Source organism: Manihot esculenta, chromosome 6 (assembly GCF_001659605.2).
Source record: "Manihot esculenta cultivar AM560-2 chromosome 6, M.esculenta_v8, whole genome shotgun sequence".
Classification (NCBI taxonomy): domain Eukaryota; kingdom Viridiplantae; phylum Streptophyta; class Magnoliopsida; order Malpighiales; family Euphorbiaceae; genus Manihot; species Manihot esculenta.
The window spans coordinates 19,476,406-19,503,967 of NC_035166.2; the positions used below are offsets into that span (position 1 = coordinate 19,476,406).

General features: G+C 34.4%; 1 protein-coding gene across 4 annotated transcripts; it reads right to left on the bottom strand.

Annotated features, from left to right (window-relative positions):
- Positions 1-26,752, bottom strand: LOC110617612 (ABC transporter C family member 2). 4 transcript variants are annotated; one of them, XM_021760523.2, is made up of 28 exons: positions 26,595-26,752; positions 25,682-26,071; positions 25,057-25,235; positions 24,836-24,875; positions 24,032-24,188; positions 23,405-23,519; positions 23,239-23,319; positions 21,930-21,954; positions 21,259-21,315; positions 20,588-20,653; positions 20,117-20,191; positions 19,526-19,633; positions 18,675-18,809; positions 16,420-16,526; positions 16,242-16,335; positions 14,315-14,482; positions 13,552-13,692; positions 12,687-12,887; positions 12,290-12,388; positions 12,042-12,194; positions 10,115-10,503; positions 4,839-5,019; positions 4,329-4,652; positions 2,360-3,116; positions 2,160-2,281; positions 1,084-1,329; positions 503-929; positions 1-352 (listed from the first exon to the last, which is right to left on the bottom strand). In XM_021760523.2, the coding sequence occupies exons 2-28, from the start codon at positions 26,012-26,014 to the stop codon at positions 258-260; spliced, it is 4,875 nt and encodes a 1,624-aa protein (XP_021616215.1). In that variant the 5' UTR covers positions 26,015-26,071; positions 26,595-26,752; the 3' UTR covers positions 1-257. The 4 variants fall into 4 exon arrangements, with proteins under 4 accessions (XP_021616215.1, XP_043813606.1, XP_021616216.1 ...); XM_043957671.1 differs by lacking the exon at positions 26,595-26,752 and adding an exon at positions 26,563-26,587; XM_021760524.2 differs by lacking the exon at positions 26,595-26,752 and adding an exon at positions 26,358-26,556.
- Positions 26,753-27,562: the final 810 nt, after the last annotated feature.

The following is a 27,562-nucleotide window of genomic DNA, read 5'->3' on the forward strand; positions in this document are numbered from 1 at the left end:
TGAGAAAAAGTTTTTGAGAACTCATTATAAAGGCATTCTGAAAGTCTTAGTTCTTTACATATTCTTGAAGGACCCACTTAAGAGTTCGAAACCGACCGGTCTCTGAGTCGAGCCATACAGAAATGATTGTCCTAAAATAACAGAATCCGAAACATAGGGCCAAAATTCCAGAGGCTACAAACTAAAGTATGAGATGATTGGTGAATTACTTCCCCAAGTGTGAACTCTGCTTTTGAAATCCAAATAAGTGCTGCTTCCTACATTTCAACATGGTCCCAGTCAATTGATCTATCTTCAAAGCTCTCCGATTGGTGAAGTCTGTTTCGACCCAATCTGCTCATCATGGCGAGTCCTGCAGAGGATGAAAACACAAATGAATGAAAAAAGATGATGCATAATTGAAGGAAGAGCTAATATAAATGGAGTGCAATTTGCTGCTGCTACAAAGATGCTCTGTTATATGGGGCTCATGTGTTGCAACAAGAGGGAATCAAATTTGTACCTTCAACCATCTTGTAAAGAGCTGACCACCAACCATCTCTAGAGATTTGGTATTTATTTAGTGATTCATCAATTACTTTGTCATGCTTCCCTTCCAACACTCCCTGCAAAGTTACAACTGCGTCCTTCGTTTTCTTCAGGATACTGTCTTCATCCTCGATTTCCAATCGCTGAAGGTCATTATGCGACGAAGTCAGGCTAACAGCAAGAGCAAACTGTGCAGCAGCTGCCCAACGGGAAGATGCTAGCCATTTCTTCTGCCCAGATAACTGCTCTTTCTCTTGTGTTCTAAACCGATTCTCTCCTTCCTCACCTAGTACTAAACTGCGCAAGTACTGAGCATTTGCAGCCCCTGTACTTTGAACCATCTTAGAGAAAGCACTAGCTTCATTTGATAACAGTTCCTCTGGCGTGTCATATTCCAGAACCTGAAGAAGATAATTATGACACATGAATGATGCATAAATATTTGAGATAAAAATGAAATTCCATTGGGTGAGAAATCTGTTGGTGCATGCCAGCGCCGTCCTACTGATATTCACGCACACCTAGCCAAAATAAATGTTCAAATTAGAGGCAGACCTGGCCAGAATCAAGTAGAAGGATCCGGTCACAATCAATGATCGTGTTAAGTCGATGAGCAATGATTAGCATTGTACATGATTTGAATTCTTCTCGAATGGTTTTCTGAATAAGCGCATCAGTTCTCACATCAACAGCAGCAGTAGCTTCATCAAGAACAAGTATCTTTGATCTCCTCAACAATGCTCGAGCAAGACTTAACAGTTGTCTCTGTCCAACACTGAAATTCTCCCCAGATTCCGAAACCTTGAGAAAATGAGAGCCCGATTACAGTTAAATTAGCAGCACTAGTAGTGGTGGGGTGGTGGGAGTAACAATTCAAAACATAAGAGTTACCAAATATCAGTTGACTGCTCACACACCAAGAATACATCACACTCAGCAAGACACTAAATTATTGCTCACCAAGATAAAATATACGCTATTTTAAACTTTTATAGGTTATGCAGGGGCATATCCTTAAAAAATAAAAAATAAAATAAAACAAAAACTATGTCATTGTTTTCATGAAAACAGAATCAGGTGAAAACCAACCAGAAAATTGAAACTAAGTGCAGTGTGGGACTAAGTGAAACAACATGGGAAGTTGGTGGGAGGAAGCACCTCTAGAACCTCTGTGGACTCCTTAAAGTTAATGATAGCATAGACAAGAAAGTGGATGTCGCTCCTCGTAAATCTATCCCGAATCAAGACCATACGGCTCATCCTAGTTTTGCCGAGTTCCAATGCACATGCCCATGCAAATCCTCTCCCCATCACCCCCCAACCAAAAAAAAAAAAAACATAAAATGTTTTTTTTTTAAATAAAAGAAAAGGTTCTCAATTGTCCACGTCAAACAAAAAAGCTGTGATGACAACAGCAAACTATTTAAGAGCAACTATTCTCCATCCAGAATATTTTGTACTAATGTGGTTCAGGAGGTGTTTATAACACGCTTTATCAGATGGATCCCCTCCTACGTTGGATAAACTTGAAGATGATTAAAAAACCCCTTGCATGGTGATTTAGTAAAGCGGAATTGTTTTCCCACTTACTGGAAATAGTAGATCTGCGAAAAGAAAATTAGAGCACGTACCTGAGCATCCAAACCTAAAGAATTCCTTCGAATTACATCCTTCAAGTGTGCTCTCTCCAAAGCCTCCCAAAGATCAGCATCATTGTGTTCATCAAAAGGATCAAGATTGAACCTCACAGTTCCTGGACAAAAAAAAATGCAACTAACCAGTCACATTATTACCATTTAAACCAGGACTGTACTGCATAGATAGCGCGTACCTGAAAAAAGAACTGGTGATTGTGGTATAATTCCAAGTACTTTACGAAGATCCATCAATCCAAACTTTGCAATATCACAACCATCAATTAAGATTCTTCCTCTTTCTAGTTCCACAATTCGAAATAAAGCATTAAGCATGCTAGACTTTCCTGCTCCAGTCCTTCCAACTATCCCAACCTTGTCACTTGGAGAAACTACAAAGGACAGTCCATGTAGGACTGGCGGAAGTTCAGGCCTATAACGCAGGACAACATCCTCAAACTTGATTGATCCTGATGAAGGCCAACCTGGAGGGGGGCGATTGCCCTCAACAATTGAAGGGGCCTCCGATGGCAAATCTATGTATGTGCCAACCCGCTCTACAGCATTTAAACTATTCTCAGCCAAACTTGCAAGTCTGAGTACCGCGGTCAGTAAACCTGTAATATTCAAAGCATAACTGAGAAGCAGACCCATAGTCGAAGCAAATGCCTGCTGGTTCTCTGCCCTTCCATTCTGCATTACTGCAAAGGTTGCTGTAAGCCAAATCATTACTCCTCCTAATGTTTCCAGACGGATTGCAAGCCAGCGATTTGCACTCATATTGACAAGGGTGAATCTGATATTATTGTCCATAGATCTACCATTAATGTCAGCCATCCGATCATAAGCTTTGTACGCGCGAATAGTTGACAAACCATTCAGGGCTTCTCCAAATTGTGCATAAACAGGTGATCTACTTATAGAATCCATGCGCTTTACTTCACGTGCTGTGCTCTATAAAACAAAGTGGTACTAAAATGAAACTAAAATCTCAAAAATAAGCAAGTGCTTACAAATAGAAAGTGTTCATTTGCTAAAATGTCTCTACAACCCAATTGCAGCATGAAGAATGCTACTATAACAAGCTATTTTAGAGTACAACATCAAAGTTCTAATAGAATAGTTTATTGGTAAATCTAGAAAGTTATTCTGTTATGTGTACGATCTTAAGCAAAATGCTATACATCTAGGGACAAAATCAAAAGAAATACCAATTATGAGCGCTCAGGTCAATTAATGACCAAGGATGATGAAGGAATTCAGGCCAAGATGCACAAGAAGTGGTTTGATTCACATTGAAGCCTTAAAAGGGAGCATAGAACCAGAACGGAGGAAAGAACACAAGCCATAAGCACAATGGCCTTTGAAAACAACCAAAACAAATATTGTTGGAGTAGGGCTTGAGATACTGAACATACAATATTATGTTAGGTATGACATTGTGCACCTAAAATTCCATCCAACAATAATTTACCTAGAGGCGAGCAAGATATTTGCATTTACTAAAGATCAATACATTTTATTGCACAATTGCATTAAATGGCTGAAGAAACTAGTCAATTAGAATGTGTTAACGTCTTGAAGACTAAAATAATCTCAATAATTTAAATGCTTAGCAATGATAAAACCCACAACGTTCAATTTTCCAATCTACCATGAGTAGCCGCTTATCATGTCAAGAGGGAATTGGGAGATACTGAAAAAAATAACAACAGAATGTTTATATGTTGGATGAAAACATTTAGGAAAAATTACTGCTTAGTCCTTATAGTATGGAGAAACTCACTAGTTGGTCCCTCGCTTTTGAAAAATATATTAAAACGTCCTTGACTTTTAAAAAAGTTTACAGTTAATCTTTCTGTTAGTTTTAGACATTAAGTATTGCAAAAAAGTCTAAAATACCCTTGACATAGAGGGACTAACCGATAAACTTTTTAAAAATCAAAGAGACTAACTAATAAGTTTTTTAAAATTATAGGGACTAAATAGTAAAATATTTAATGGCAAAAATAATGAAGGGGCTACCTAATAGACATTTTAAAATGTCGTGGATATTTTAATGCATTTGTTAAAACTGAGAGACTAACTAATGAATTTTCCCATATCATAGGACTAAGTAGTAATTCTTCCAAACATTTATAACAAAGGAGAAGAAGTTTCATGTACCTGATAATATAGATAGGCTCCATAAAATAGAACCAATAGTGGCATTATGGCCCACAAAGACATAGTGCTCACAATTCCAATGAGGACAAATGTAGAAAGGAGCTGTGAAACTTGACCCAGAAACATATTCACAAATACGGCAACATTCCGATCAATGTCACCGAGATCCTTTGCAAACCTATTGATAATGCGTCCAAGTGGATTGGTGTGAAAGAAGACCATTGGAGCTCTCAATATGGAATTAAGCATAGCATCATGCAACCTTCTGGCAGCATAAAGACTTGATATGATCAACCAATATGAATTTAATAATGTCACCAAAACCTGCAAATTAAAAAAGGCAGGAGGAACTGGAAATTAAAACAAAATTTATTTATGTGAGACGGTAAAGCTGCTTCAATCCTTGTAAGCAATGAAGGAAAAAAAAAATTATACTAGAAAGAAGGATGGACAAATAATGACTAAACATATGTTTGTAGAACTTGCACTCAACATCCAGTTGACTCATACCTGACCAATTGATAGAAGAGAGTAAATGAGATTGTAGTAAATAGGACCATGGATCTTTGTAGTGCCCTGATCTGTCCAATTACTTAACCAAGTACTACTTGAAACTCGCAAAACTTCTGTCATGACGTAGCACATAAAGAGTATCATTACGACCCATGCACCTCCCAACGCATTCTTGTACCTTGAAAGAGATTATTATCATACTGTTTAGAATTTAAGAAAAAACAAAGATTAAAGCTGTATAAACTGAAATTAACAAGAAAGTACATATAAGGAATATTGTTCTCAAAATATAAACTCGGGGCAAGCAACCTCTCCTCTCGCCCTTGGCCTATGCCCCCTCCCCCCCCTCATATTTTCCCTATCTGAGATGCAGAAATTAATGCATTACTTATTTAGTTGTTGATTTCTTTACGCAATTTCTCCTCTTTTCCTTTCACAGTTTGAAAATTTTGAGTTCTCTGAGGCTGCTAAGACGGTCTTTCATGCATTCTTTTCTGCATTTGGTTTTGGATCTATGTACTTCTCAACAAATTCCATTAGTAATCATTAAAATATTATAAATACTGTACCGAAATCCACCAAAGAGTATTCATTATCAACAGGTAATTGAATCATTCCCCTCTAACACATGAATAATACCTCTCAAATGCCTTGCCATTGCATATTTTGGCTCATAATGTTGAACCTTAATCAATGATTGAACATGTAAACCATATTGAGTGTATAAATATACCATTATTTCTTGGCAACCTAGATAATTAAATAGAAATAAACAATAATAGTAACAACTACTAAGCCTTAATCTCAAACTAGCTGCGGTCGGCTATCAGGAGCATTTTTCACCATTCAACTATGTTCTATTAAAGGAAGGATAAAAATGTATGGCTGATTAAAGGAAGAGTCGGAGCAGCTAAGAAGATCATATCATCCAGTATTCATTTGGCAAAGACAGAACATAGCAAGGACCATCCTCAATTCAATCTCAATGCCAATATACCATCACATTCTAGTTTCTTGTTATAGGTTATAGGAAGTAAATATTGATAGATGTATTAGTTGCTTAATCTAAGGGATTGCATGATCATAGTCTTGATTTCCTTTCCTTTTTAGATACAGCCTCTCATGTATAAATATGTTGTAATCTCTATTGTAATAAATATCAAATATTACCTTTTTACATGGTATCAGAGCCTCTCCCATAGAAATTTTAACTTTTTTTTTTGAGACTTAGGGCTCTGTTCATTTTTTTTAGATTTAAGGCTCTGTTCATTTGAGTTACCCATATAGGGTAACATTTGGATCTCACTGCCCACCTAGGAAGAACGCCGGAGCACCGACGGGCGTTCAGCTGGCGAGTGAGCCTCACGTGCTGCGACATAGTTCTGCCGCCATCCCACTCGCCGGCTTTGGAGGCACGTTGCCTGTCCGTTGCTGCTTCAGTCACCATCGTCAGAGTCGCCTCACAGCCCCCTCGTAAGATATGTAGTTCATTTGCTGTTTGGGTGTTGGGTGGAGGTATTTTTTGGTACTGTTCACATCCGGGTACTGATCACATCCGATTTTCTGATTCTGTGTTTCTTTTGTTGCTATTGCTTTGGGTTGGTTGTTCTCATGGCTGAAATTAAAACCACCGTAGCTGATGTGATTCCTATGATGACTAAAATCACGGAACACAAATTAAATGGATCTAATTTTTTGGATTGGAGTAAGACTATCCACATTTATTTACGAAATATCAGAATGGATGATCATCTTACCAAGGATCCTCCAATTGATGAAACTAGGAGAGATTGGATAAGAGATGATGCTCGATTATTTTTGCAGATCCGAAATTCTATTCATAGTGAGGTAGTTAGCCTTATTAATTACTGTGAATTTGTTAAAGAATTAATGGAGTATTTGGAATTTTTATATTCTGGCAAAGGGGATATTTCTCGTATTTATGATGTGTGTAAGGCATTTCCTCGATTTAAGAAAAATGATAGAACTTTGACCTCCTATTTTATGGATTTTAAAAGAGTGTACGAGGGACTTAATGTCTTGATACCTTTTAGTGCAGATGTGAAAACTCAACAAGGTCAATAAGAGCAAATGGATGTTATGAACTTTCTTGCAGGTCTCTCTATAGAGATTGAGACAGCTAAATCTCATATTTTTTCTGATTCTGAAATCTCATCGTTACACGATGTGTTCACTAGGGTGTTGCATACGGAGTCTCCAAGTCCTTCACACACCCCTAGTGCTCTTGTTAGTCGCAATAACAGTGACAGACAAAATAACAGAGGTGGGGACAAAGGAGGTTTTAATGGTGGTAAAGGATCTCAGCGTTCTGGGGAAGCAGATGCTACTTCTGACTCCGGTGGAATCATTTGTTATTACTGCCGTGAACCTGGACATACTAAGAAGACATGCCAGAAACTTCAAAATAAGAATCAACGCTAACAAATGGCGCATATAGCAGTCGAGGCCTCTTCTGATCAGGGAATTTTGATATCTGCAGATGAGTATGCACAATTCACCCAATACAAAACATCTATGAAATTCTCTAACTCCTATCTACTGCATATCTTGTGTCTTCATCCTCCAAATGAGTTATTGATTCTGGTGCTACCGATCATATGTCAAGTAATTCTACCCTTTTGTCTAATCTTAAGTCTCATGCATCGTCTTCTTATGTTATTTTTGTTCTAGACGTTTAAAGGACTCTGACTCCGCTCTGCTACCCGCTTTTCGTCGACAAATCCTGCTCCCACTGATCCCTTCACTATCTGATTTGGATTTGCCCATTGCTGTTCGCAAAGGTAAACGTACTTGCACTCATCCTATTTCGTCTTTTGTCTCTTATAGTCAATTATCCTCTTCTTCTCATTGTTTTGCCACTGCTTTAGATTTTATTTCAGTTCCCAAAATTGTTATTTAGACTTTATCCCATTCTGGTTGGCGCGCTGCAATGGAAAAGAAAATGATAGCCTTAGACGCTAATGGTACTTGGGAGTTGATGTCCTTACACTCAGGAAAGTGGGTTATTAGGTGTACATGGGTGTTTGCAGTGAAAGTAAACCCTAATGGATCTGTTGGTCGCCTTAAGGCCCGTTTAGTGACTAAAAGTTATACTCAAACTTATGGAGTTGACTATGCTGATACATTCTCTCCAGTTGCCAAGCTCGCATCTGTTCTACTATATTTCCTTGGCAGCTACACATGATTGGCCTTTGCATCAACTGGATATTAAAAATGTTTTTCTCCATAATGATCTTCAGGAGGAGGTTTATATTGAGCAACCACCTGGTTTTGTTGCTCAGGTGGAGTTAGACAAGGTTTGTAAACTTCAAAAATCCCTTTATGGCTTGAAACAGAGTCCTCGAGCATGGTTTGGTAGGTTTAGTGAGGTGGTCCAATAGTTTGAAATGAAGATGAGTAAGTGTGATCACCAAGTGTTCTATAGAAATTCTGATAATGGAGTAATTATGCTTGTAGTATATGTGGATGATATCGTTATCACAAGAAGTGACGTTGTTGGCATCACATCCCTAAAAGAATTTCTTAAAACACAGTTTTATACAAAGGATTTGGGCTCCTTGAAATATTTTTTGGACATCGACGTTATGCAGTGTAAGAAAGGCATCTTCTTATCTCAAAGAAAATATGTTCTTGATTTGTTGGCAGAAACAGGAAAATTAGGTGCTAAGCCTTATAATGCTCCAATGACCCCTAATCTTCAACTTACCACAGAAGACAGTGAGCCATTTGCAGATCCTAAAATGTATAGAAGATTAGTTGACAAGCTGAATTATTTGACAGTGACTCGTCCTGATATTGCATATTCAATGAGTGTGGTAAGTCAGTTTATATCCTCTCCTATTGTTGCTCAGTAGGATGCTCTAGAACAGATTCTTTGCTACTTGAAAGGGCCCTAGGACGATGCTTGTTCTATGGTAACTGTTAAATTTAGGTCAGGCCTAACTCATCCCAAAAACTAGCTCAAGGGGGAGGAGTGCCTATGACTTATATAAGGGGCATATTACCCCTGTACACAACCGATGTGGGATTCAACACACCCCCTTACGCCTAGAATTATATTGGTGCGTGACATATTTATGGGAGACCCAATATCGGATGGGGAGGCTCTGATACCATGTTAAATTTGGGCCAGGCCTAACTCACCCCAAAAGGTAGCTCAAGGGGGAAGAGTGTCTATGGCTCATATAAGGGGCACATTACCCCTTTCCACAACCAATTTGGGATTCAAAAGTAACCATGGACACTCAATTATTGAATGTTTTTCTGATGTTGATTGGGCAGGCTCGAAGGTTGATAGGAGGTCAACTACTGGATATTGTGTCTTTGTAGGAGGTAACCTGGTCTCGTGGAAAAATAAAAAGTAAAATGTGGTCTCTCATTCTAGTGCCGAATCTAAATATCGAGCCATGCCACAAGCTATATGTGAAGTCTTGTGGGTGCATCAACTGTTGGAAGAGGTCGGGTTCACAAATTTGGTACCTGCTAAGTTGTGTGATAATCAAGCAGCTATTCACATTGCCTCCAATCCAGTATTCTAGGAGAGGACTAAACACATCCAGATTGACTGTCATCTTGTTCTTGAGAAGGTCCAACAAAAGATAATCTCAACAGGACACATCCGAACTGGAGAACAACTAAGAGATATCTTCACTAAAGCTCTAAATGGGACTCAAGTTGACTATATATGTAATAAATTGGACATGATTAACATCTATGCTCCAACTCGAGGGGAGTGTTATAGGTTATAGGAAGTAAATATGTTAATATAGGAAGTAAAATATTGATAGATGTATTAGTTGTTTAATCTTAGGGATTGTATGATCATAGTCTTGATTTCCTTTCCTTTCTAAATAGTCTCTTATGTATAAATATGTTGTAATCTCTATTGTAATAGATATCAAATATTACCCTTCTAAATTCTGAATATAATATTAGCACAATAACTTTTTGTTTGCTAACACTCAAAGATAGTGCAACTCTTACATCAAATATAAGACATGAGGATTTTATAGTGAATTATGTTATAAACCATCTTCAGTAGTTGAAACAATGAAACTCATAATACAAATTGAGATACTCAAAAGCTTAATATCGGCAAGAGAGTCCGATTTGAAATTAGCATGAAGGTTTCATTCTATTTATTGCTTTAGGGGGAAGTTGGGTCTGTTTCCTGAAACCATATTAAACATAAAAAGAGAGACACTGCATTCTATTGATAGACAATTGAAGCACTGCAATCAATATTTTATTACCTCATCAAAACTTTCCAACTGACAACACCTGTTTCTCGTTCTTCCTGCTTGATAAGAATAGACTTGCCTTCCTTCCGTTTTTTGGTCTCAGTTGCATTCTTAGGCAAGTCATTCATTTCCCCATTAGCAACAGGCTTTGATGAGGGTTTAAGATCAACAGTTTCACCATTTTCCTTATCTTCCACATATTCTTCCATTTTCCCTGCATTTTCCATCAGCTTTTGGAATAGCACGCCATTGTTGGAGAGCTCCTCAAAGGTTCCCTCCTCTTTCACCATACCCTCATGGACCAGGATAATTCTATCAACTTGTGAAAGAAAATGGAGTTGGTTTGTGACAAGAACTCTTGTTTTCCTACTCAATTCTCCCTTGATACATTTATCAAAAACCTGAAGATAATAGAGAATATTAGTCCAGAAAATAAAAATTAATTATAATGGCTCCATCACGAACACATAGACAATCATAGCTATACAGGTAGGACAAACAAAAGGGTGTAAGGAAAATGAACATTGCTTTTTAATTTATGAAAGGTCAACATTTTTCTTTCCCTGGATTCAAGTGTGGAGACCTTGGCAGCAAAATTAAGGTCTTCACTAACAGTGATTGTCAAGGTTTGTGTCTCAGTATTAAACTTATTAACCCATGCTGCTGTGGTTTTTTTTAATATGCTAAAAAAATTACCCAAATTCACAGTTTAGCATATATTTAATCAAGTATGCACATATCGATACACTTTAACATCTAAAATAAATTATGATTAATAGATGATTAATAATGATAACATTTTTCCAATGGGAATAACAATGTTTAAAATTAAATATTAGGTCCACAAAAGAGAAAGAAGAATTCTAAAACAAATCTGTGAAACACATTTCCTGTTTATGTACCTGGGTTTGGAGCTGTTTTTACTTTAAAATATAAAATATCAAATATCAAACTGCTTTAAAAGGACTTGTGTGGTTTTCCAAAGGCCTAAGTAAGAGTTGGGATGTTTAGAGATAGAGTCCAAAAAAATAAAAAGAAGACATAAAGAAAAGACAATCTTTCCCTCTTCTTTTCTCATTCTTTTTTCTATATCTGATATGATTATTGTCTCTTACGAAGTGGTGGGTGTCAAGAGTTATAGGCAATCTACTCTTTTACAGGCAAAACTCCCATAATTCCCAAAATACCCACCCAATAATACCCAATCCCAAATGTGCCGGCCATTTTTCCAGTGATCTGGCTGTTACAGGACCATACAGCCATTTTATCAAAACCCCAAGCAATGGATGAAAAAGGAACAAATATGAAAGTATACAGCATTCGGTTTAGATGAAGTTTCAAAAGAATTCATTTGAAAAAATGAAAAAGACAATACCATGAGGCGCTAGCAAAGAAAAATAATACTCATTGTATGCTAGCTCTTCAAGTACATGGAAGTTCCAAATTAAACATACACAACATTAAAAAAGAAATAAATTTCTAGCCCAACAGCTATAAAAAAGAAAAAATAAAAAAATAAAACCATAGCACAGGCGTAAGAATCTTGGGCCACAAGCAAAGAGGAGGCTGTAAGCATCCAATCTTGCTAAAATTTTGAAAGAGTGAAATCTCCAATAGCCACCATTCTTTGGCAGGAGATGGCAGGGAATTAACCTTTTCCCTTAATAAGTTTGCAAAGAACCATGCAATATGAGGCCTTTTATTTCATATCAAGCAGCACTGCAGCAGTTAAGTGTGTCCAATTATTAGATCCTATCAATGATCTTAAGGACCCGGGCTAGAAGCTTCATTCTCACGAGCACAAACAAAAACTTTCATCATGACATATGTGAAACACCACAAGTTCAAAACACAAACATATTTGGCTAGAGCTAGTCTATAGGAACAACCATGATAACAAAACCACAATTGCATGAGAAATAATGCACGACTATCTTACCTGCTGACCTACGTGAGCATCAAGAGCACTTAAGGGATCATCAAATATGTATACATCAGAATTGGAATACACAGCCCTAGCCATGGAAACTCTTTGTTTCTGCCCACCACTAATATTTACCCCTCTTTCACCAATCTCCGTGAGATCACCACCCTAGCAGACAACAAATTCAGGAAGCAAAATTGTTAAAAGATTTGATATTTGCACATTCACGAGGACTAGCTACATAAAATATAACTTCCTCTTACAGGCAGTAAGTCAAGGTCATGCTGCAATGAAGTTACATCTATTGCCCTCTCATATCTTGCATGATCAAAGGGAGATCCAAAAAGTATGTTGTCACGTACCTGCAATAATAGACTCTGGAATCACTAATTTGGGCTGTAACAATCAATTTAATCACAAGTCATACAAATAATTGCAATTAGGTGCCTATTTAAATCCAATACAGAGTACCTTAACCACATCAATGCAAACAGCAATATGAAATTTACAATTATCCTTAAAAGTCACTAAAATTAACATAGGAGTGACTTGAACCTGCACACAAACATACATGCACCCATTCTTTCCCCTTTTTTGGGATAAATTGCTCATACACAAAATAATTTGTATATCACATATCATAAGCATGCCATAACTTACAGTTGCATTAAAAATCCATGAAACTTGTGGAACATAAGCAACTGATCCCCTAATAACAGCACTTGTATCTGATATTGCAGGAAGCTCCCCAAGCATTGCTGAAATAAGGGAGGTCTTTCCTTCTCCAGTACTGCCAACAATTGCCACTAGGCTACCAATAGGTATGTCCACATTGATATTTGATAATGTAGGCCTCTCTGCCTGGATTAAAAAATTAAATATTAAAAGAGAGAAGTATTATTGCCAGCTTGTGCACATTGTATAAGAGCCACAGTTACCCGTCCTGAAATTAAATCAGCATTGCTAAAGTAGTAAGGACTACAAAGTACAAACTAATTATTCAATATAACTATTATTCAATTGCTTCGACAACTCAAATCGATTGTGCAATGTGACATTTAGTTATGTTGAATTTCCCATTGATGTGGCCGAAATGGATTGTTGTGTTACATCACCCATGCTACTCAAAAGATTGCATGTCACATGTTTGTGGATGTGTGTATTTTTTTATGTATGAATTATGTGTATTACATACTACTGAAAGGAATATTTGTTTCCTACCTATTAAAGACTACACACAATAGCGTGCAACTAAAAATCTTTCTAGTGCTATTGTGGTTGCTTCAGTTCAGTGATCTTGAAGCATTCTGGTAATAAAGATTCAACAATCATTGTTGCAAAAAGCGCAAAAGATACAACTTAAAAAGTTGAATAGCTATTTAAATAAATAATCACTTATATTCAGTACCACGTTAACCTCAGATATAGAGAACTTGATGAATTAAAAATACGTTGCACAAATGCCCGCAAATATGCAGAACACTCACGTATATGTGACCTAAAGCAATAAAGTTGATAAATGAACCTTTGAATCCCAAGAAAAGTATCCATTTTTTATTGAGATGGCTGGTTGTCCTGGCTCAAGAGGAGGGTTTGGTAGAAGAATTCTCTCTTCAGCTAGAAGTAGCTCCTCTAAACGCTTTAAGGATACATTTGCATTGACCACCTGTTGGATTACAACATCATCAGAACCAAACTACACAAGCAACTAGGGTAAATGCTGCAGATAACATATATCATTCAGGCAAAGAAATGAAAATTTATTACAGAAAGAAAAATAACAAATCCTCCTGAAAGATAGAGAACAATAGAAGAGGATCACAATATCACATACTATGAAAAAAGGCATTGTTTTTAATTCATGGCATTGAGAAAATTAAAAACTATTCACTAAATAATTGATTGAAATATTAAAAAGCGGTGAATTTAATTTGTACTCAAAATATTTCTGAAATATTTGTTTTATTTCAAGTTCATTTTCAAATATAACAGCCTCTGGTTAGATTAGTATTTAGTATTCAATCACCCTTTGGTTAAATTGTTTTTAAATAATCAAGTCACTTTGGCTGATCCATCATCTATTTCAAAATAAAAATTGATTGTGATTGATAAAAAAAAAATCTAGACTAAATAATGTACTAATATTAGAGAAAAAGTGGCAGCAGGTAGATCAATTAGAACAGGAAAATAATCCCATTGTTATTGTTTTCTTTCCACAATAATATTATAAGCAATATCTAGGCTGTAAGCAAAATGAAAGATATAGAATAAAGAGGCAAATAAATAACCTGTGTAATTATATTAGGAAGCATAAAGAGGGGAAAGCGAAGCACAGCAAACAGGGAAAGTGATGTAAATGCCCTTGCAGGTGTCAGATCTCCCCCAAGCAAAGTGAACATACCAAATGAAATCACAGTTACCACCACAGGGATGCTGTTCAGAATAAAACCATTGCACTGCAAAACGAGCAACAGGAAAAGCATATGCATCATCTCCCAGCAACAGAAACCATAAACATCCATGTCACACATCAATCAGCCAACATTCAGATTCAAGCAATGTAAATGACTATGATCAATAAGAAACATATAAAACATTTAATTATAAGTCAAGAATGTAGAACAAATAGAAATATTTTTGTTCAGGTATAAACAAGTTATCCTAAATATAATAATTAATAAATAAAGTTGTTCTAAGCATGGGCCTTCAGTTTCTACACATTGGAGTTGCAGCATCTTGAACACAAGTAGAGCTATAAATGAGTCAAGTTACTCGAGAACTACATGGACTTGACTTGCAAAACATTTGAATTCAAATTGGTTTTAGTTGACTTGAAACTTGGGTAGCAAGACAAGCAAATTTCAACACTAAACTTAAGTAGCAAGACCCTCGGAACCTATTTGACTATTTATGTCGTAAATAGTTTTAAATATATTTTATATCTTATGTAATAATTTTATGAATTCAAGAAGAACTCAAGCTCACTTGAGTTTCTTTGAGATTTAATTCAAGATACAAAACAAATCTACCTGCTTTTTTAATGGTATTCAAGACAAGTCCAGCTAAGCTCAAGTATTTCAAGCTTTTTTTTGAGTTAAGCACTACCACAGAGTGAAACTCAATAAAGATCAAGTCAAGTTTCAAGTCTCAAATTTTCTGATATATTACAGTTTACTATATTGATTTGAACTGGATTGATTACGCCCCTAAATACAAGGGCACCTAATAAGATGTCGTCAACTAACCTGCTTGACCTTATATTCTTATTTCTCTGGTTTCACCTTCCTTTTTTTCTTTGTTTGGAAAACTATAAGAGTATCACTTTCCATGTCATAAAACGGTCATTAATGTCCAATAAGACACTATAAGTTATGCTATTCAAGCCGCCTTTTTAAGAAATCAACTGATGCTATGCTATTCAAGCCGCCTTTTTAAGAAATCAACTGATGCTCCTGATCTTGTTTTGGCCATTGTTAAATTCCTATACCAATTTGGGATAGAGGCAATATGTCCCTCTTATAAAGCCTTGAGCACTCCTCTCCCTCCTCCCTTGAGCTAGCTTTTGGACGGTGAGTTAGGCCCAACCTATTTTTTTAAGATGGTATTAGAGCTACGAACCTAACAAGTGTTAGGGAGGGGATTGTTGGCCAAATGACCAGCATCATGCTCAAATCCCTTTGACTTGTGGCACTTGGGCTGCTACACTATAAAGAATTGGAGTTGCCTTTGTGAACAGTTTAGGTTTTTAGCATGGTGGTAAGCGTTTGATCCTACAATTGATATTACAGTCTCCCATCCAACATTGGACCTCCCATAAGTGTTTTACAGCTTCACGTATTTGATTCTGGGCGTGAAGGGGGCATCTCAAATTCCCACATTAGGTTGAGATAGGTAATGTGCCTCTTATAAAACCTTGAGAACTCCTTCTCCATTGAACTAGCTTTTGAGGGTGAGTTAAGTATGGCCTATTTTCATAAGAGGCATAAAGGTATGCGGAAATAAATCCACAAACATGTATGCACCATTTTCTTTTAAAGCCACAAAAGCAGGCAGTAAGACAAACACAATCAAGATCCAGCAAACAAGATCACCAAAATAACAGCTATAACACAATAAATTGAAAGATAGCATCAAAATGTTAGTCTTTCCAAACTACATAGTCAAAAAGTTGATAAAAAAGAAAATGGAATCCATCAAATATGTTCCAGGCCATACCGCTCCCAGTAGTGATGCTTTTCGAAACCAGGATAATTCATCATCACGAACTGTTTGGACTTTAGCCTGGAAACTGTTCTCCCATGCATAACATCTAAGCAATTTTAACATAATAAGAAAAGGTTAGCAGATACCAATTGAAAAAAAAAAGGAAATAACTTTACAAAATGTGTCATACTTCACAGTGTCCATTGCAGCCAAGATTTCATTCATAAGGCCAATCCTCTTGTCAGTACGCTGCAAGCCCTCCTTAGACAATTTTTGCATTCTGCTTATAACAAATGTCTGCTCCAGCATGCACGAGAAAAAGAGAGGCAGAATTAGGGACAGTCTAATCAAAGGAATAAACAAAATACATGTGCATCAACAATTACTAGTGTTTCAAATCATATCTCACAAGTTACTTCTTGGGCTTTTTGCCCAACAAGGGTAAAAAAATAAAAAAATTCTTAAACTTAGAAGTTTACCACACTTTTAAAGTACGGTAGAGTTTGAAAACAAAAATAAAAAAGTCGAGTATCGCACTTATAAAGTGCCATACTTGATAAACCAAAAAAAGTTGAAAAAAAAAAAAAAACCTTACTGCACATTATATGTGCAGTAAGGTGTTCTTGATTTATATATATATATATATATATATATATTAAAAGTTGATTTCCACTATGATCCTTAAAAGTTTAATAAAATTTATAACTTAATCCATACGTTTTAAATAATAAATAATTCAATTCTTAAAATTTTATTTTATTAATAAAATATACATTTTCTGAAATTTACTATTAGTCATAAACAAGTAAATTTTGAACCCGTAACCTCGGATTTTTTTTAATTTTTAATATATATTAATATATTTTATAGTTGTTTTATATTAAATATTTTTTCACTATATAAACCCACACCCTTAATCTTTAAATTTTCTAATCTCTGATTTATATCAAGATATTTTATTATAGTCTTGTATTAAATAATTTTTTAGCTCTATTAAGGTAAGTAAATTTGATACAACTCAACAAATTATTTTTTGTAAAATTTATATAATTTTTTAAAATATATTGCAATAAATAGATGTATGAAATAAAAATAAAATACAAACACTTAAATTAAATTATTTATATCAACATGATAAAAAAAATATTTAATACAAACATTTAAATTAAATTGTTTATATTAACATGATAAAAAAAATATTTAATGAAATATTGTTATAATATGTGAAAGAATTTTATTTTGTTGACAGAATAGTTATTTCATTAAAATTTATTGTTGGACTATAATAATTTAGTCGTTTGAATTTCATTTTCTATAACAATTTAGCTCTTATATTTAAAAAAATTAAATAAATTTTATAAAAACAATTGTTACCTTAATAGTGTTGGAAAATTTATTAATATAAGCCTACAATAAAATATCTTGATATAAATTAAACATTGCTTAGGTTTACTTAGTGAAAAAAATATTTAATATAAGGCTGCTATAAATATCTTGATATAAATCACAAATGAAAAAATTTAGGGTTTAAAGGTTTTGGGGTTTATATAGCAGAGAATATATTTAATATAAGATTATTATAAAATATTTAATATATATTGAAAATTGAGAAAATTGGAGTTTGTGGCATGACTAATAGTAAATTTTAGAAAATGTATATTTTATTAATAAAAATAAAAATTTAAGAATTGAATTATTTATTATTTAAAAAGTATAGATTAAGTTGTAAATTTTATTAAACTTTCAGGAATCATAGTGTAAACCAACTTATATATATATATATATATATATATACCTTACTATGTGCGGTAAGGTATATTTTTTTTTTGTTTCTTTTTTAGTTTATCAAGTACTGTACTTGACTTTTTAAAAAAAAAACTCTACCGTACTATTAAAGTGCAGTAAACTTCGATCTGGTGACCAGGGTTTAAGATTTTTTTTTTTATTTTTTTACCCTTATTGGGCAAAAAGCCCTTATTTCTTAGACACCAAGTTCTTAATAATCTTTTCTTTCTCAAAAACAATTATAACAAAATAGTTCAATCAGGCGCAGGCATACATAAGTTTGAACTTAGAAAATACACGTACATGTCTGTAGACGTATATATATGTCATAAGAAAAAAAAAAGCAGATCATAATAAACCCCAGTAGATTCTATCACTCAGTGCCTTATAAGCAAAATATTTCTGGAAGGAGATGGAAGAAAGAGTTCTCAAGAAACTGAAATCAGTGAAATCTGAAAGGAAGAACACTCCTTTTAAAGTTCCACAATCTTAAAGACAGCAAAATATAGACTTAAAAGAACAGTAGAGTCTGGGGAAAAAATCACATGTTCTGAATGACAAAAAAAGTTGACCAAATAAAAAGATAAGTAAACATCCAGCACGAATATACTATAGATCAGAAACAAATGCGTGAAAACTGAAAATAGAACTTTCATGTACCTGTATGGGAAACAAAAGCACTAGCAGTAGTGCACCAAGAAGTGATGCAACGCCCAACTGCTGAAAAAGCAAAACCATTGCAATGATGATACGGAATGGAGCTGACCACAGAGTGTGAAGCGATTGGCATATTTGCTGTTGATGGGAATCAGCTCAGTAATACTAACCAAAGCATGTTATTAAACACTAACAGAAGATAAAACATTAGTGAAAAGAAAACATCATCTGTTCAGAATCAGCACTTCAAGTGATAAGTGGCATAAATGACCGAGTTACATAAATATATAAGGCTCAGTCCCATTATATTTGTAAAAGCAAACCACACAAAGGAATACCTGCATTTTTCCTCATTAAAGCAGCATCGCAATAGTTTTCAGAATACTTTTAGCAGGAAAGGCAATTATATTTGTGTCTCCATTCATTTCCACAATCTAGTAAACAAAAAACGACGACAGGTGCAATCCAAACCTACTGTTTATATCACCTGCTGGCTCAGATAGTAGGAATAATTATTATATGGTTACAATACCAAAATGGTATAGGAAATGCATTATGCTTGCATGCTTGAGTGCATTTAAGCTCCATATCAATCATTCAAAATTCTGAAAGAAAGGACATCGCAGAGTTATAATTGGTGATGGCATTTCCCTTCTTGGATACATAAGCCAACTGAGTGTTTTCACACGTGCCCATAACAGACAAATGGCATATTGCACATTAGTTTGAGATACTTTTTTGCACCATCGTCATATAAATCTAGCCTTTTTAACAGCAAGTTGAAAGCACATCCAGTGACATCAGCAATCAAGTAAATCATGATTCACATAAAAGATTGTCATGAAAGAACATGCCTGAAGTGCTTCAGCATCAGTTGTCATCAAATTGGTTATTTTTCCTGATGCAAACTTTTGCCGACTCTCATGGGTTAGCCTTAGAGATTTTCGAAATACAGCAGCAATCTGAAAAGCAAAAGAAATAGAACATATCTAACTATCCAAATTCAGAATTTTCAAGACAAGCAAGAACCTGCATATTAATCTAAGTTCATTAACAAAACCATTCAAATAAATTTCCATTCCTCATTTCCTCTGCCTACCCAACCACAAAAACATCGCGGTTGCCTCTTTCTCCCAACAAAACTATAATGCATAAACAGGCATCTTGCTGAAGCAGTTAGACTGAGAGTTGATCATTATAGAAACAATTTTTAAAAATATGCTAATTCCAGTTCCAATTAGAATAAGAATGATTATTTAGGCCACATATTTTTCTCTCCCCTGATTTCTTGTTTTACGTCTGCATATTGCTTTTGTATTGCTGATTCAGAAAAAGTAATTCACTTTCTAGCAGGTAATCCTTCAATAGCAGGTTCATTTTAGTAAACCTGATTCTCATAATCAAATTACAAACTGCATATGGAAAAGTCAACAAGCTGATATTACCAAAGTTGACCTCAGCCGGTAACCAACACGCATGACATTCTGAAAATACTGAGCTTCAAATAACACACCAAATACCTGAAAAAGGTTGCAGCAAGTAAGGAATTCCAGGTACTTATTTATTACTCGGTTACTAAATATAAGTTGACAATGCACTTGAATGAGGACATGCAAGGAGAAGTAAGAGCCCAAATTAACAAAGCTATTTTTAAAAAAATAAGAACAAAACAATGAACAATGGCCATAAGATAACGTAACGCATTAAGGCACTTATTACACTATTTCATCATTTTGCTTCTAAAAGAAAAAAAATAATAGTTACATGTTCACTCCTTTAAAAATTCTCCTCAGGAAGGCATGAAGCTTAAATAATCAGTACACAAAGGCACAGCCAAAACACAGGAATTCATGTTGTTGAAATGTGAAGCTAAACCAGAAAGTAAACACTTGGAGAATAGAAGATATATATCATACCACCCCAGCAAAAATTGAGAAAGCATAGATGTACCCAATCCAAGCCGGATCACCTTCTTGCATAGACTGCATGTAGTCCACAAAATAAAATTAACTGAAATACTCAATGAAAACATTCATTCACAAAAACACACATTGCATAGCCAAACACAAAAAGCAAACCCATGTCACTTCCCCTCACCCTGAAAAAACATCTTCACAATTTACAAACATTTCAGGACAACTTCAGACCTCCATGTTAATATATCCAATCCTTTAACGTCCAAGGAGAAGAAAAGTTGTACTAGAAATATCATAAATTTCTTACCAAGTTAGATGAACTGATCAAACATGATGTGATAAAGAAATTATTAATTATCAAACAATTATGGAGACAAATATAAAAGATTAGAACAACAGAGTTGCATTTACTATTATTTGTTATTCGCAACAAAAGAACATCAAAGGATCTAAGCATTATTAATAAATCATTTTTAACCAATATCATATGCCATAATAAGTGGTAATTGCATACCACTCTAAACCAATATAATCCATCATCAAATAATAATTAAAAATAAAATTATTAAGTTCAAAACCAGAACAAAGGAATTCTAAATTTCAACCTCATAGAGAAAACAAAAAGGAAGGTTATCATTTATCCAGGCAAAACACGGAAAAGAGGAGCTAACCTGTAGGAGTTGGTTCAATAGGAGTGGCCCCACAAATTGGGAAACATCATTGCCAATCTATGAGTTACAATAAATAGCAACAGATATATCAGATATGTAAAGCATATTGATGGAAATATTACAGCAATACATATTCTCAAGTGGCAGCACAATTCACATAAGTTCACTAAAAGACAAAAAAAAAATCATTTTAGTAAATTAACATACCAAATATCATGATATATTGCTTCCCAAAAGTCATGATAGATTGAATTGTAAAAAACCGTGAGCTAAAATTCAGACACTTGGTGTGAAGCCTTGTAGCTTATGTTAGAAGAACAAAAGGCCCATTTTAGGGTGAGCTGAGGGGGGGAAAGCATAACTGAGCAAAATGTTTTTTCTTATTATTTTATATGGAAAAGTATCATATAAATTGAACATCAGTTTGTACACAAGACAAGAAGAATAATATGATATACAATTTAGTGATTCCATAATTATTTAATGGGAATCACCTTTCACAAAAGATACAGACGAACACTAGTTTTAACATTGGACATATTAGAATCATTCTAATGAAAAGTAGGCCCAAACCGCTGCCCATAACATCATGTGTATATTGATAATCTGCTTTGAATTCAATAATCAAAATAAAATCAAAATTTTGATTTTGGAAATATAAGCACATTTACCTTCCAAAAGCCTCCCCACCAAAACCTACAAACAGCAAAAAGGAACATCAATTAGATACCTGCACCTGTAATTACAAAGATGCGCACTGTAGACAAATGGGAGAATTGAAAAACATTTATCAAATATTTTAATATAAAGATAGAAGTATTGCATTCCAGCAGGCATGCATATGATATTCCTTCAGTTTTAGCATCTATTAAATCTCAATTAGTTCAGTAAAATCATGTCATTGTAAAAATAAATTCCAGAACTGACATCAACACATCAAATCAGGCAGAACCCAGAGATGATGGTCATTCTTTCCTTATCCCCTTCTTTTGGCATGCTGGAATTGATTAAGATTCCAAGCTCCAACTTGAGGGGAGTATTATGGAAGTCAATATATATTTTTGCATATTCATATTTAGTTGTAGAATTCCTTAATTTATGGTATCATACCATATATATCTTGGGTTTTCCATGATAAAAACAGAAACTTATATATTATGACTATGAGGAACACAGTACACTTGAATAAAGATGTAGCTGTTCGAGATTTCGTGTCTGTGGATGTAGGCTCTCATAGCAGTCACATAAATCTTCTCTTCTTATTTTCCCTTTTCTCTTCTATGGTCTAACCTTAACATGGCATGAGACAGACTCAACAAATTTTGACTAGTCAACTGCAGCACAAGGCAGTTCCTTACTACTGAATTAGGAGGTAAAGTTGACGTTTCACAAAATTGCTCATTACTACTCGGAAACATGAGCATTCACAACAGAAAAGTTAATTCTTTAAGGCACATGCTTACTCATTAAACAACTCCTATTACTACTCGTGAGAGAGCCACAGAATAAGTGAAAACAACAACAAAATCACAGAAGAACCAATTGGTGCTTGTTGAATCTAAATGTATAGCCAGATAGGACTGAGTTTGAGTTCCAAGTGGAAGTCCTGCACACTATCCATTTCTATTGCATTAATTAAAAAAAAAAAAAGCAGCTGATGAACACAGAAACATCATAATACTTCAAATTCTTCAATAGTAATCGAGATTGTCAACAAGTTTTATGTTCACCCTATCACGTTATTGCCTAAATGATGTTCTCCAAGTACTATCTCAAAATAGTACTTTATGAATTTTGAATATTATATATATACACTTTGGTTATTTGTCTCCAACTCACCCCCTTTCTTTCACAACCATAAATAAAATCTAAACCATGACAACAACAGACATGTACTAGATTTTCTCATATAACTGAAATATAGGGGTATAAGAAAGAAAGAGAACATAATTTACTTTAAAAGATTATGACAATTTGTACCTTCCTCCGAGACTACTATTCAATGCTCTTAAAAGCCATGGTTTAGGCCTTTGTGATTCCTCAGCCCAACATTTCTGGAACCTACAGAGTCAGCAAAACATATCACACAAACTTTGGCAAGCACAAAGCATATTAGAAACAAATGTAATGTAAAACAAGCACACACCTGTTGTTCAGTGTTTCAGTCCTATCCCATGTGTCTAATTTCCAAATATCCTTCTCAGTGAGAGGTCTTTTGTAGCCTAGCTTCATTATGGGATTCATCCATGCGAAAATAGTTTCTAGCAAAAGAAAAATGAAACACAAAAAAAACAATTAGGAAGCTGAACAATCACATAAAATTATAAATGCACTGCAATCTAAAGAAGAAATTGAATGTGCTCCACACCATTCCATTATGAATGTAAGGCAATTGAAATTGCAAAAAAAAAAATCACTGAAAATATCTTAGTTAACTCCAATCATATCTATTTCCAAAAAATTTAAGCAAATTATAACAGTTACCTTGATACACCTAATTTAAGTGTGTTAAATACGGCTACTACCATAGAGGCAAACCATTTCAATGGACTATGTAAATTAAACCAAGAGAAATAACTTGAATAAGCAAGGTATACAACAATACATTGAATGTTCCATAAAAACTTATTTTTCATTGGTCTCATTCATAACAGAGTTGACATAATTTACTGTTGCCTTATCTAATAAATAATGATTCATCAGTCAGCATGCAAGCAAATCGAAAGCTTCTAGCTACCAGATATTTAGGACATACATATTAGAGTATACATACTGGAAAATATGTTGACATGCTGCTCAGGACATATATATTCTCCTCCAGGAAGTTCTTCATATTCAGCATCCTCAACGGACTCAGCCCGTATGGGAGTGTAACCAGGGTAAGGATCCAAGTCAGGAACGTACACAAGCAAAAGTATTCCAAATAAAACCTAAATCAAGATAACAATTAGATCAGGACTAAATTCCATGATTATAGTAAATAGATCCCATTCAACAATAAACAATCTTCTATCTCACTACCTGTTTAGAGGCAATATCTAGTCATCTTTGTCCACCAGAATTAAATAAATTGCAGAATGCCCTTGGCAACACTAATCATGTTATGCCATTAATTAAGTAGCATCAATCTGCCATAGATCATCATAATAATAATAGCCCAATTTTATTGGAGGAATAGAAATGTCAGCTTTAGAGGCTCAACACGTTTCACAGTTAGCATTCAACATGATCCTACTTTCTAGCAGAACTGCGCTATAACCGTTTAACCGGAAAACAACCAACAATCGCTATTTCTTAAGAGGATTAATTTTTTTGAAATATTAAAACCCACACTGATAGGCATGGCATACCATATAGCATGCTTTGATAATGGAGCTTAAGTCATGCATCAGGCCTAATCTGTGGCTAATATATGAAACAAAACACACACACACACCTCACAAACTACACTGGTTCAACTGAAGGGAGCTAATTAACAGCCTAAATCCCAGGATTAACCAACTGTAACAATTGCAAGCATGTAAAAATAAAATAAAAATCAACCTTAAGGAAGAAAAGGAACAAAGGGGCAACAAACCTGGACAAAGACCTCACTGATGTATAAATACAGCACAGAACTGCACAAACAATGTACAAACATGAGTTGGCCTTAACCCAATCATATTTTTTATTTTTATATTTTACAAGAATTTCATTCAGAACATGACGCAAAGAAATCATTGATCATGCTTTAAAGTGGAAAGATAGGTCATGGAAGCCCAAAATAATGCAAGGTAGAGTAACTAAAGAAATGCAAACCTATTATAGAACTCCTTCACTGTAAGAATAAGATTGAGGATCACTGCATCTCCCACCAAAGTGTAAAGGACCCCAAATCTAACAAACCATCGAAAGTCACGAATATAGACTTTGGTTTCCACACCAATCATGACAAACACAGAGCACCAAGCAAGAGCCTCAATAGTCAAGGAAACAATCTGCCAAGAAAACGTCATTAGGTTCATAGTGCATGTAAAACCTAGACCGCAAGGGTAAATACCATGATTATTGAGTTTGAATGAGAAGGACAAAAAGGGATAGCAAATTAGCCTGCTCAAAAGAAAAATATGAACTGATATACCCGTAACTAATCCAAAAAAACATGCATAATTTATCCAACCGTAAATTTAAACAATCTGGGATTTCCTATGTAAGAGAATGCATACTGAAGAGTTGTAGCACATGCATCTAATCATCTAATTCTCTTTCAGGCATAAACTAAGGCATTGAAATGGCACACAAGAAGTCAGAATTAAACATTAATGTCTGACAAATAGGAGAGAAATTTAGAATGTCATTAATTCTGTTAATAAAGAAACGCAAAGCAGAAGGAAAACAGAAGGTACCAAATAGTGAACTAAAAAACAAACAAACAAACACGCACCTCATAAGGAGCAAGACCCGTCTGTCCATTTATATTCAGAACTGAAATGCCCATGATCAATCTGAATAAAGGTTCCGCAGTAGAATAACCAGAAAGTAGCCCCAAGAAATAGTTATACCATTTCGACCTCAAGCGGAATCGCTGGACCTTGAAATCTTTCTTAATAAGCCATATTCGATACAAGCAGAGAGCCAGGAGAGCCAAATGAGAAATAACCACCACCAGAGTATCCGTGGCACAAGGTGTATAAGCTCCAAAAGCATTTTCCACCGCCCTTGTCCACAGCCCATTTGCCACTGGCCGGCAATACCAAACCAACGGTCCAAAGGCCATTTTTTATCACTCGTTGGTCACTATTCTTCACTCAGTAAATGCATAATCCATATCAAACTGCAACAACATAAAGCGACAACAAATCAGAAAAGAAACAATAACTTTTCCCCTTTATCTACTTGCATAATAAGCTAGTTTACAAATGGTAGCACTAATTCCAATCAATTTCTTCTGTTTGGTCAAGCAGAAATCACTTTCTGGGTAAGTTTTAGTAGGGAAAATGAAGGAGCTTCCAAGTTCCAACAACCATGATCAAACACACAAACAGAAATACATTCTTTGCGATTAGAAAGATTTTTTTTTCTCAGAAACCAAAAAGAAAACAAATTTCTTTTCGTCTCACCTCCATTACATAAGGCTAAAATTCAATAACGATATCATTGAATATAACCCATAAATTAAAAAAGAGAAAAAGAAATAGAAATCACGTATGACCCTCGTGATTATAAACAAGAAAAAGGCGAAGAGAAAAACAAGAGAAAAAGGCAAAAGCGAAAGAGAAAAAAGAGAAACAAATGTCCGGAGCTGAGCAAGGCAAAATTGTTAACTGAAAGTGGTCAGAGAATCTCCTTTCCTTTACCTGCTTATTGGGTGTGGAGGTGTGAATTAAAAAGAAAAGGCCTTGTGGAGAAATCAGAGAAAAGCTCTGGTCTTTTGCTATTAGCTTAGATGTAGAGAGAGAGGGAACAAACAAAAACGATAGATTTGTCACCGATGACGCTACCGTTTGATAAGTCGGACAGTGAACAGAGCAGTGAAAGCTATTGGCATTAATAATAATCATACTAATATTATTAATATTAATTCGTTCTGTTTTATGTTTCATATGAAGTAAAATATGATCAATAATTAAAATAATAAATTTCATTTAATATTTTATTATGAAAATTAAATAATTTATATTATTAAAATTATTAATTAATATTTCCAGAAAAAATCTTAAAATATTCTAATAAAAAGGAATTAATTAGTATATTTATTTTAAAAAAATTACAGACACTTTATTTTTAATTAAAAAATAATTACTAATAATTTTCTTTTATATTATAGATTAAATGGTAAACAGTTAATTATTTTTTTAAAAAAATTTAGAGATATTTTAATATATTTTTTAAATTAATAATTTAATTAATAAATTTATTATATTTTAAAAATTATATAATAATTTACTTTTAAATAAATGTATATAAAATTAATAATTTAAACATAAAATTATTTAAAATTCGATAATGAGAAAAGAGAAAAAAAAAAGGGGGGGGGAGGTTAAAAATTTTATTTATAAAAATAAATAAATTTAATTTTACGGGATGGTGTATTATTATTTAAATAGTAATTAAGCATGTAAAAAAAATTGAATTTTCAATGGAGCAACGACTTGGTCATGTGGCATGGCGGGCGTCTTAGGTATGCGGGACTTTGGTGGGTCATAAGGGTATTATTGTCTTTTTTTATTTTCCTGTGGGGTTGGCGAGAAAAGGAGATTCTTCATTATATTGTATTTTTGGTTGGAAAGTTGTAGCCTCAAGTAATCATTTGTTTAATCATTAT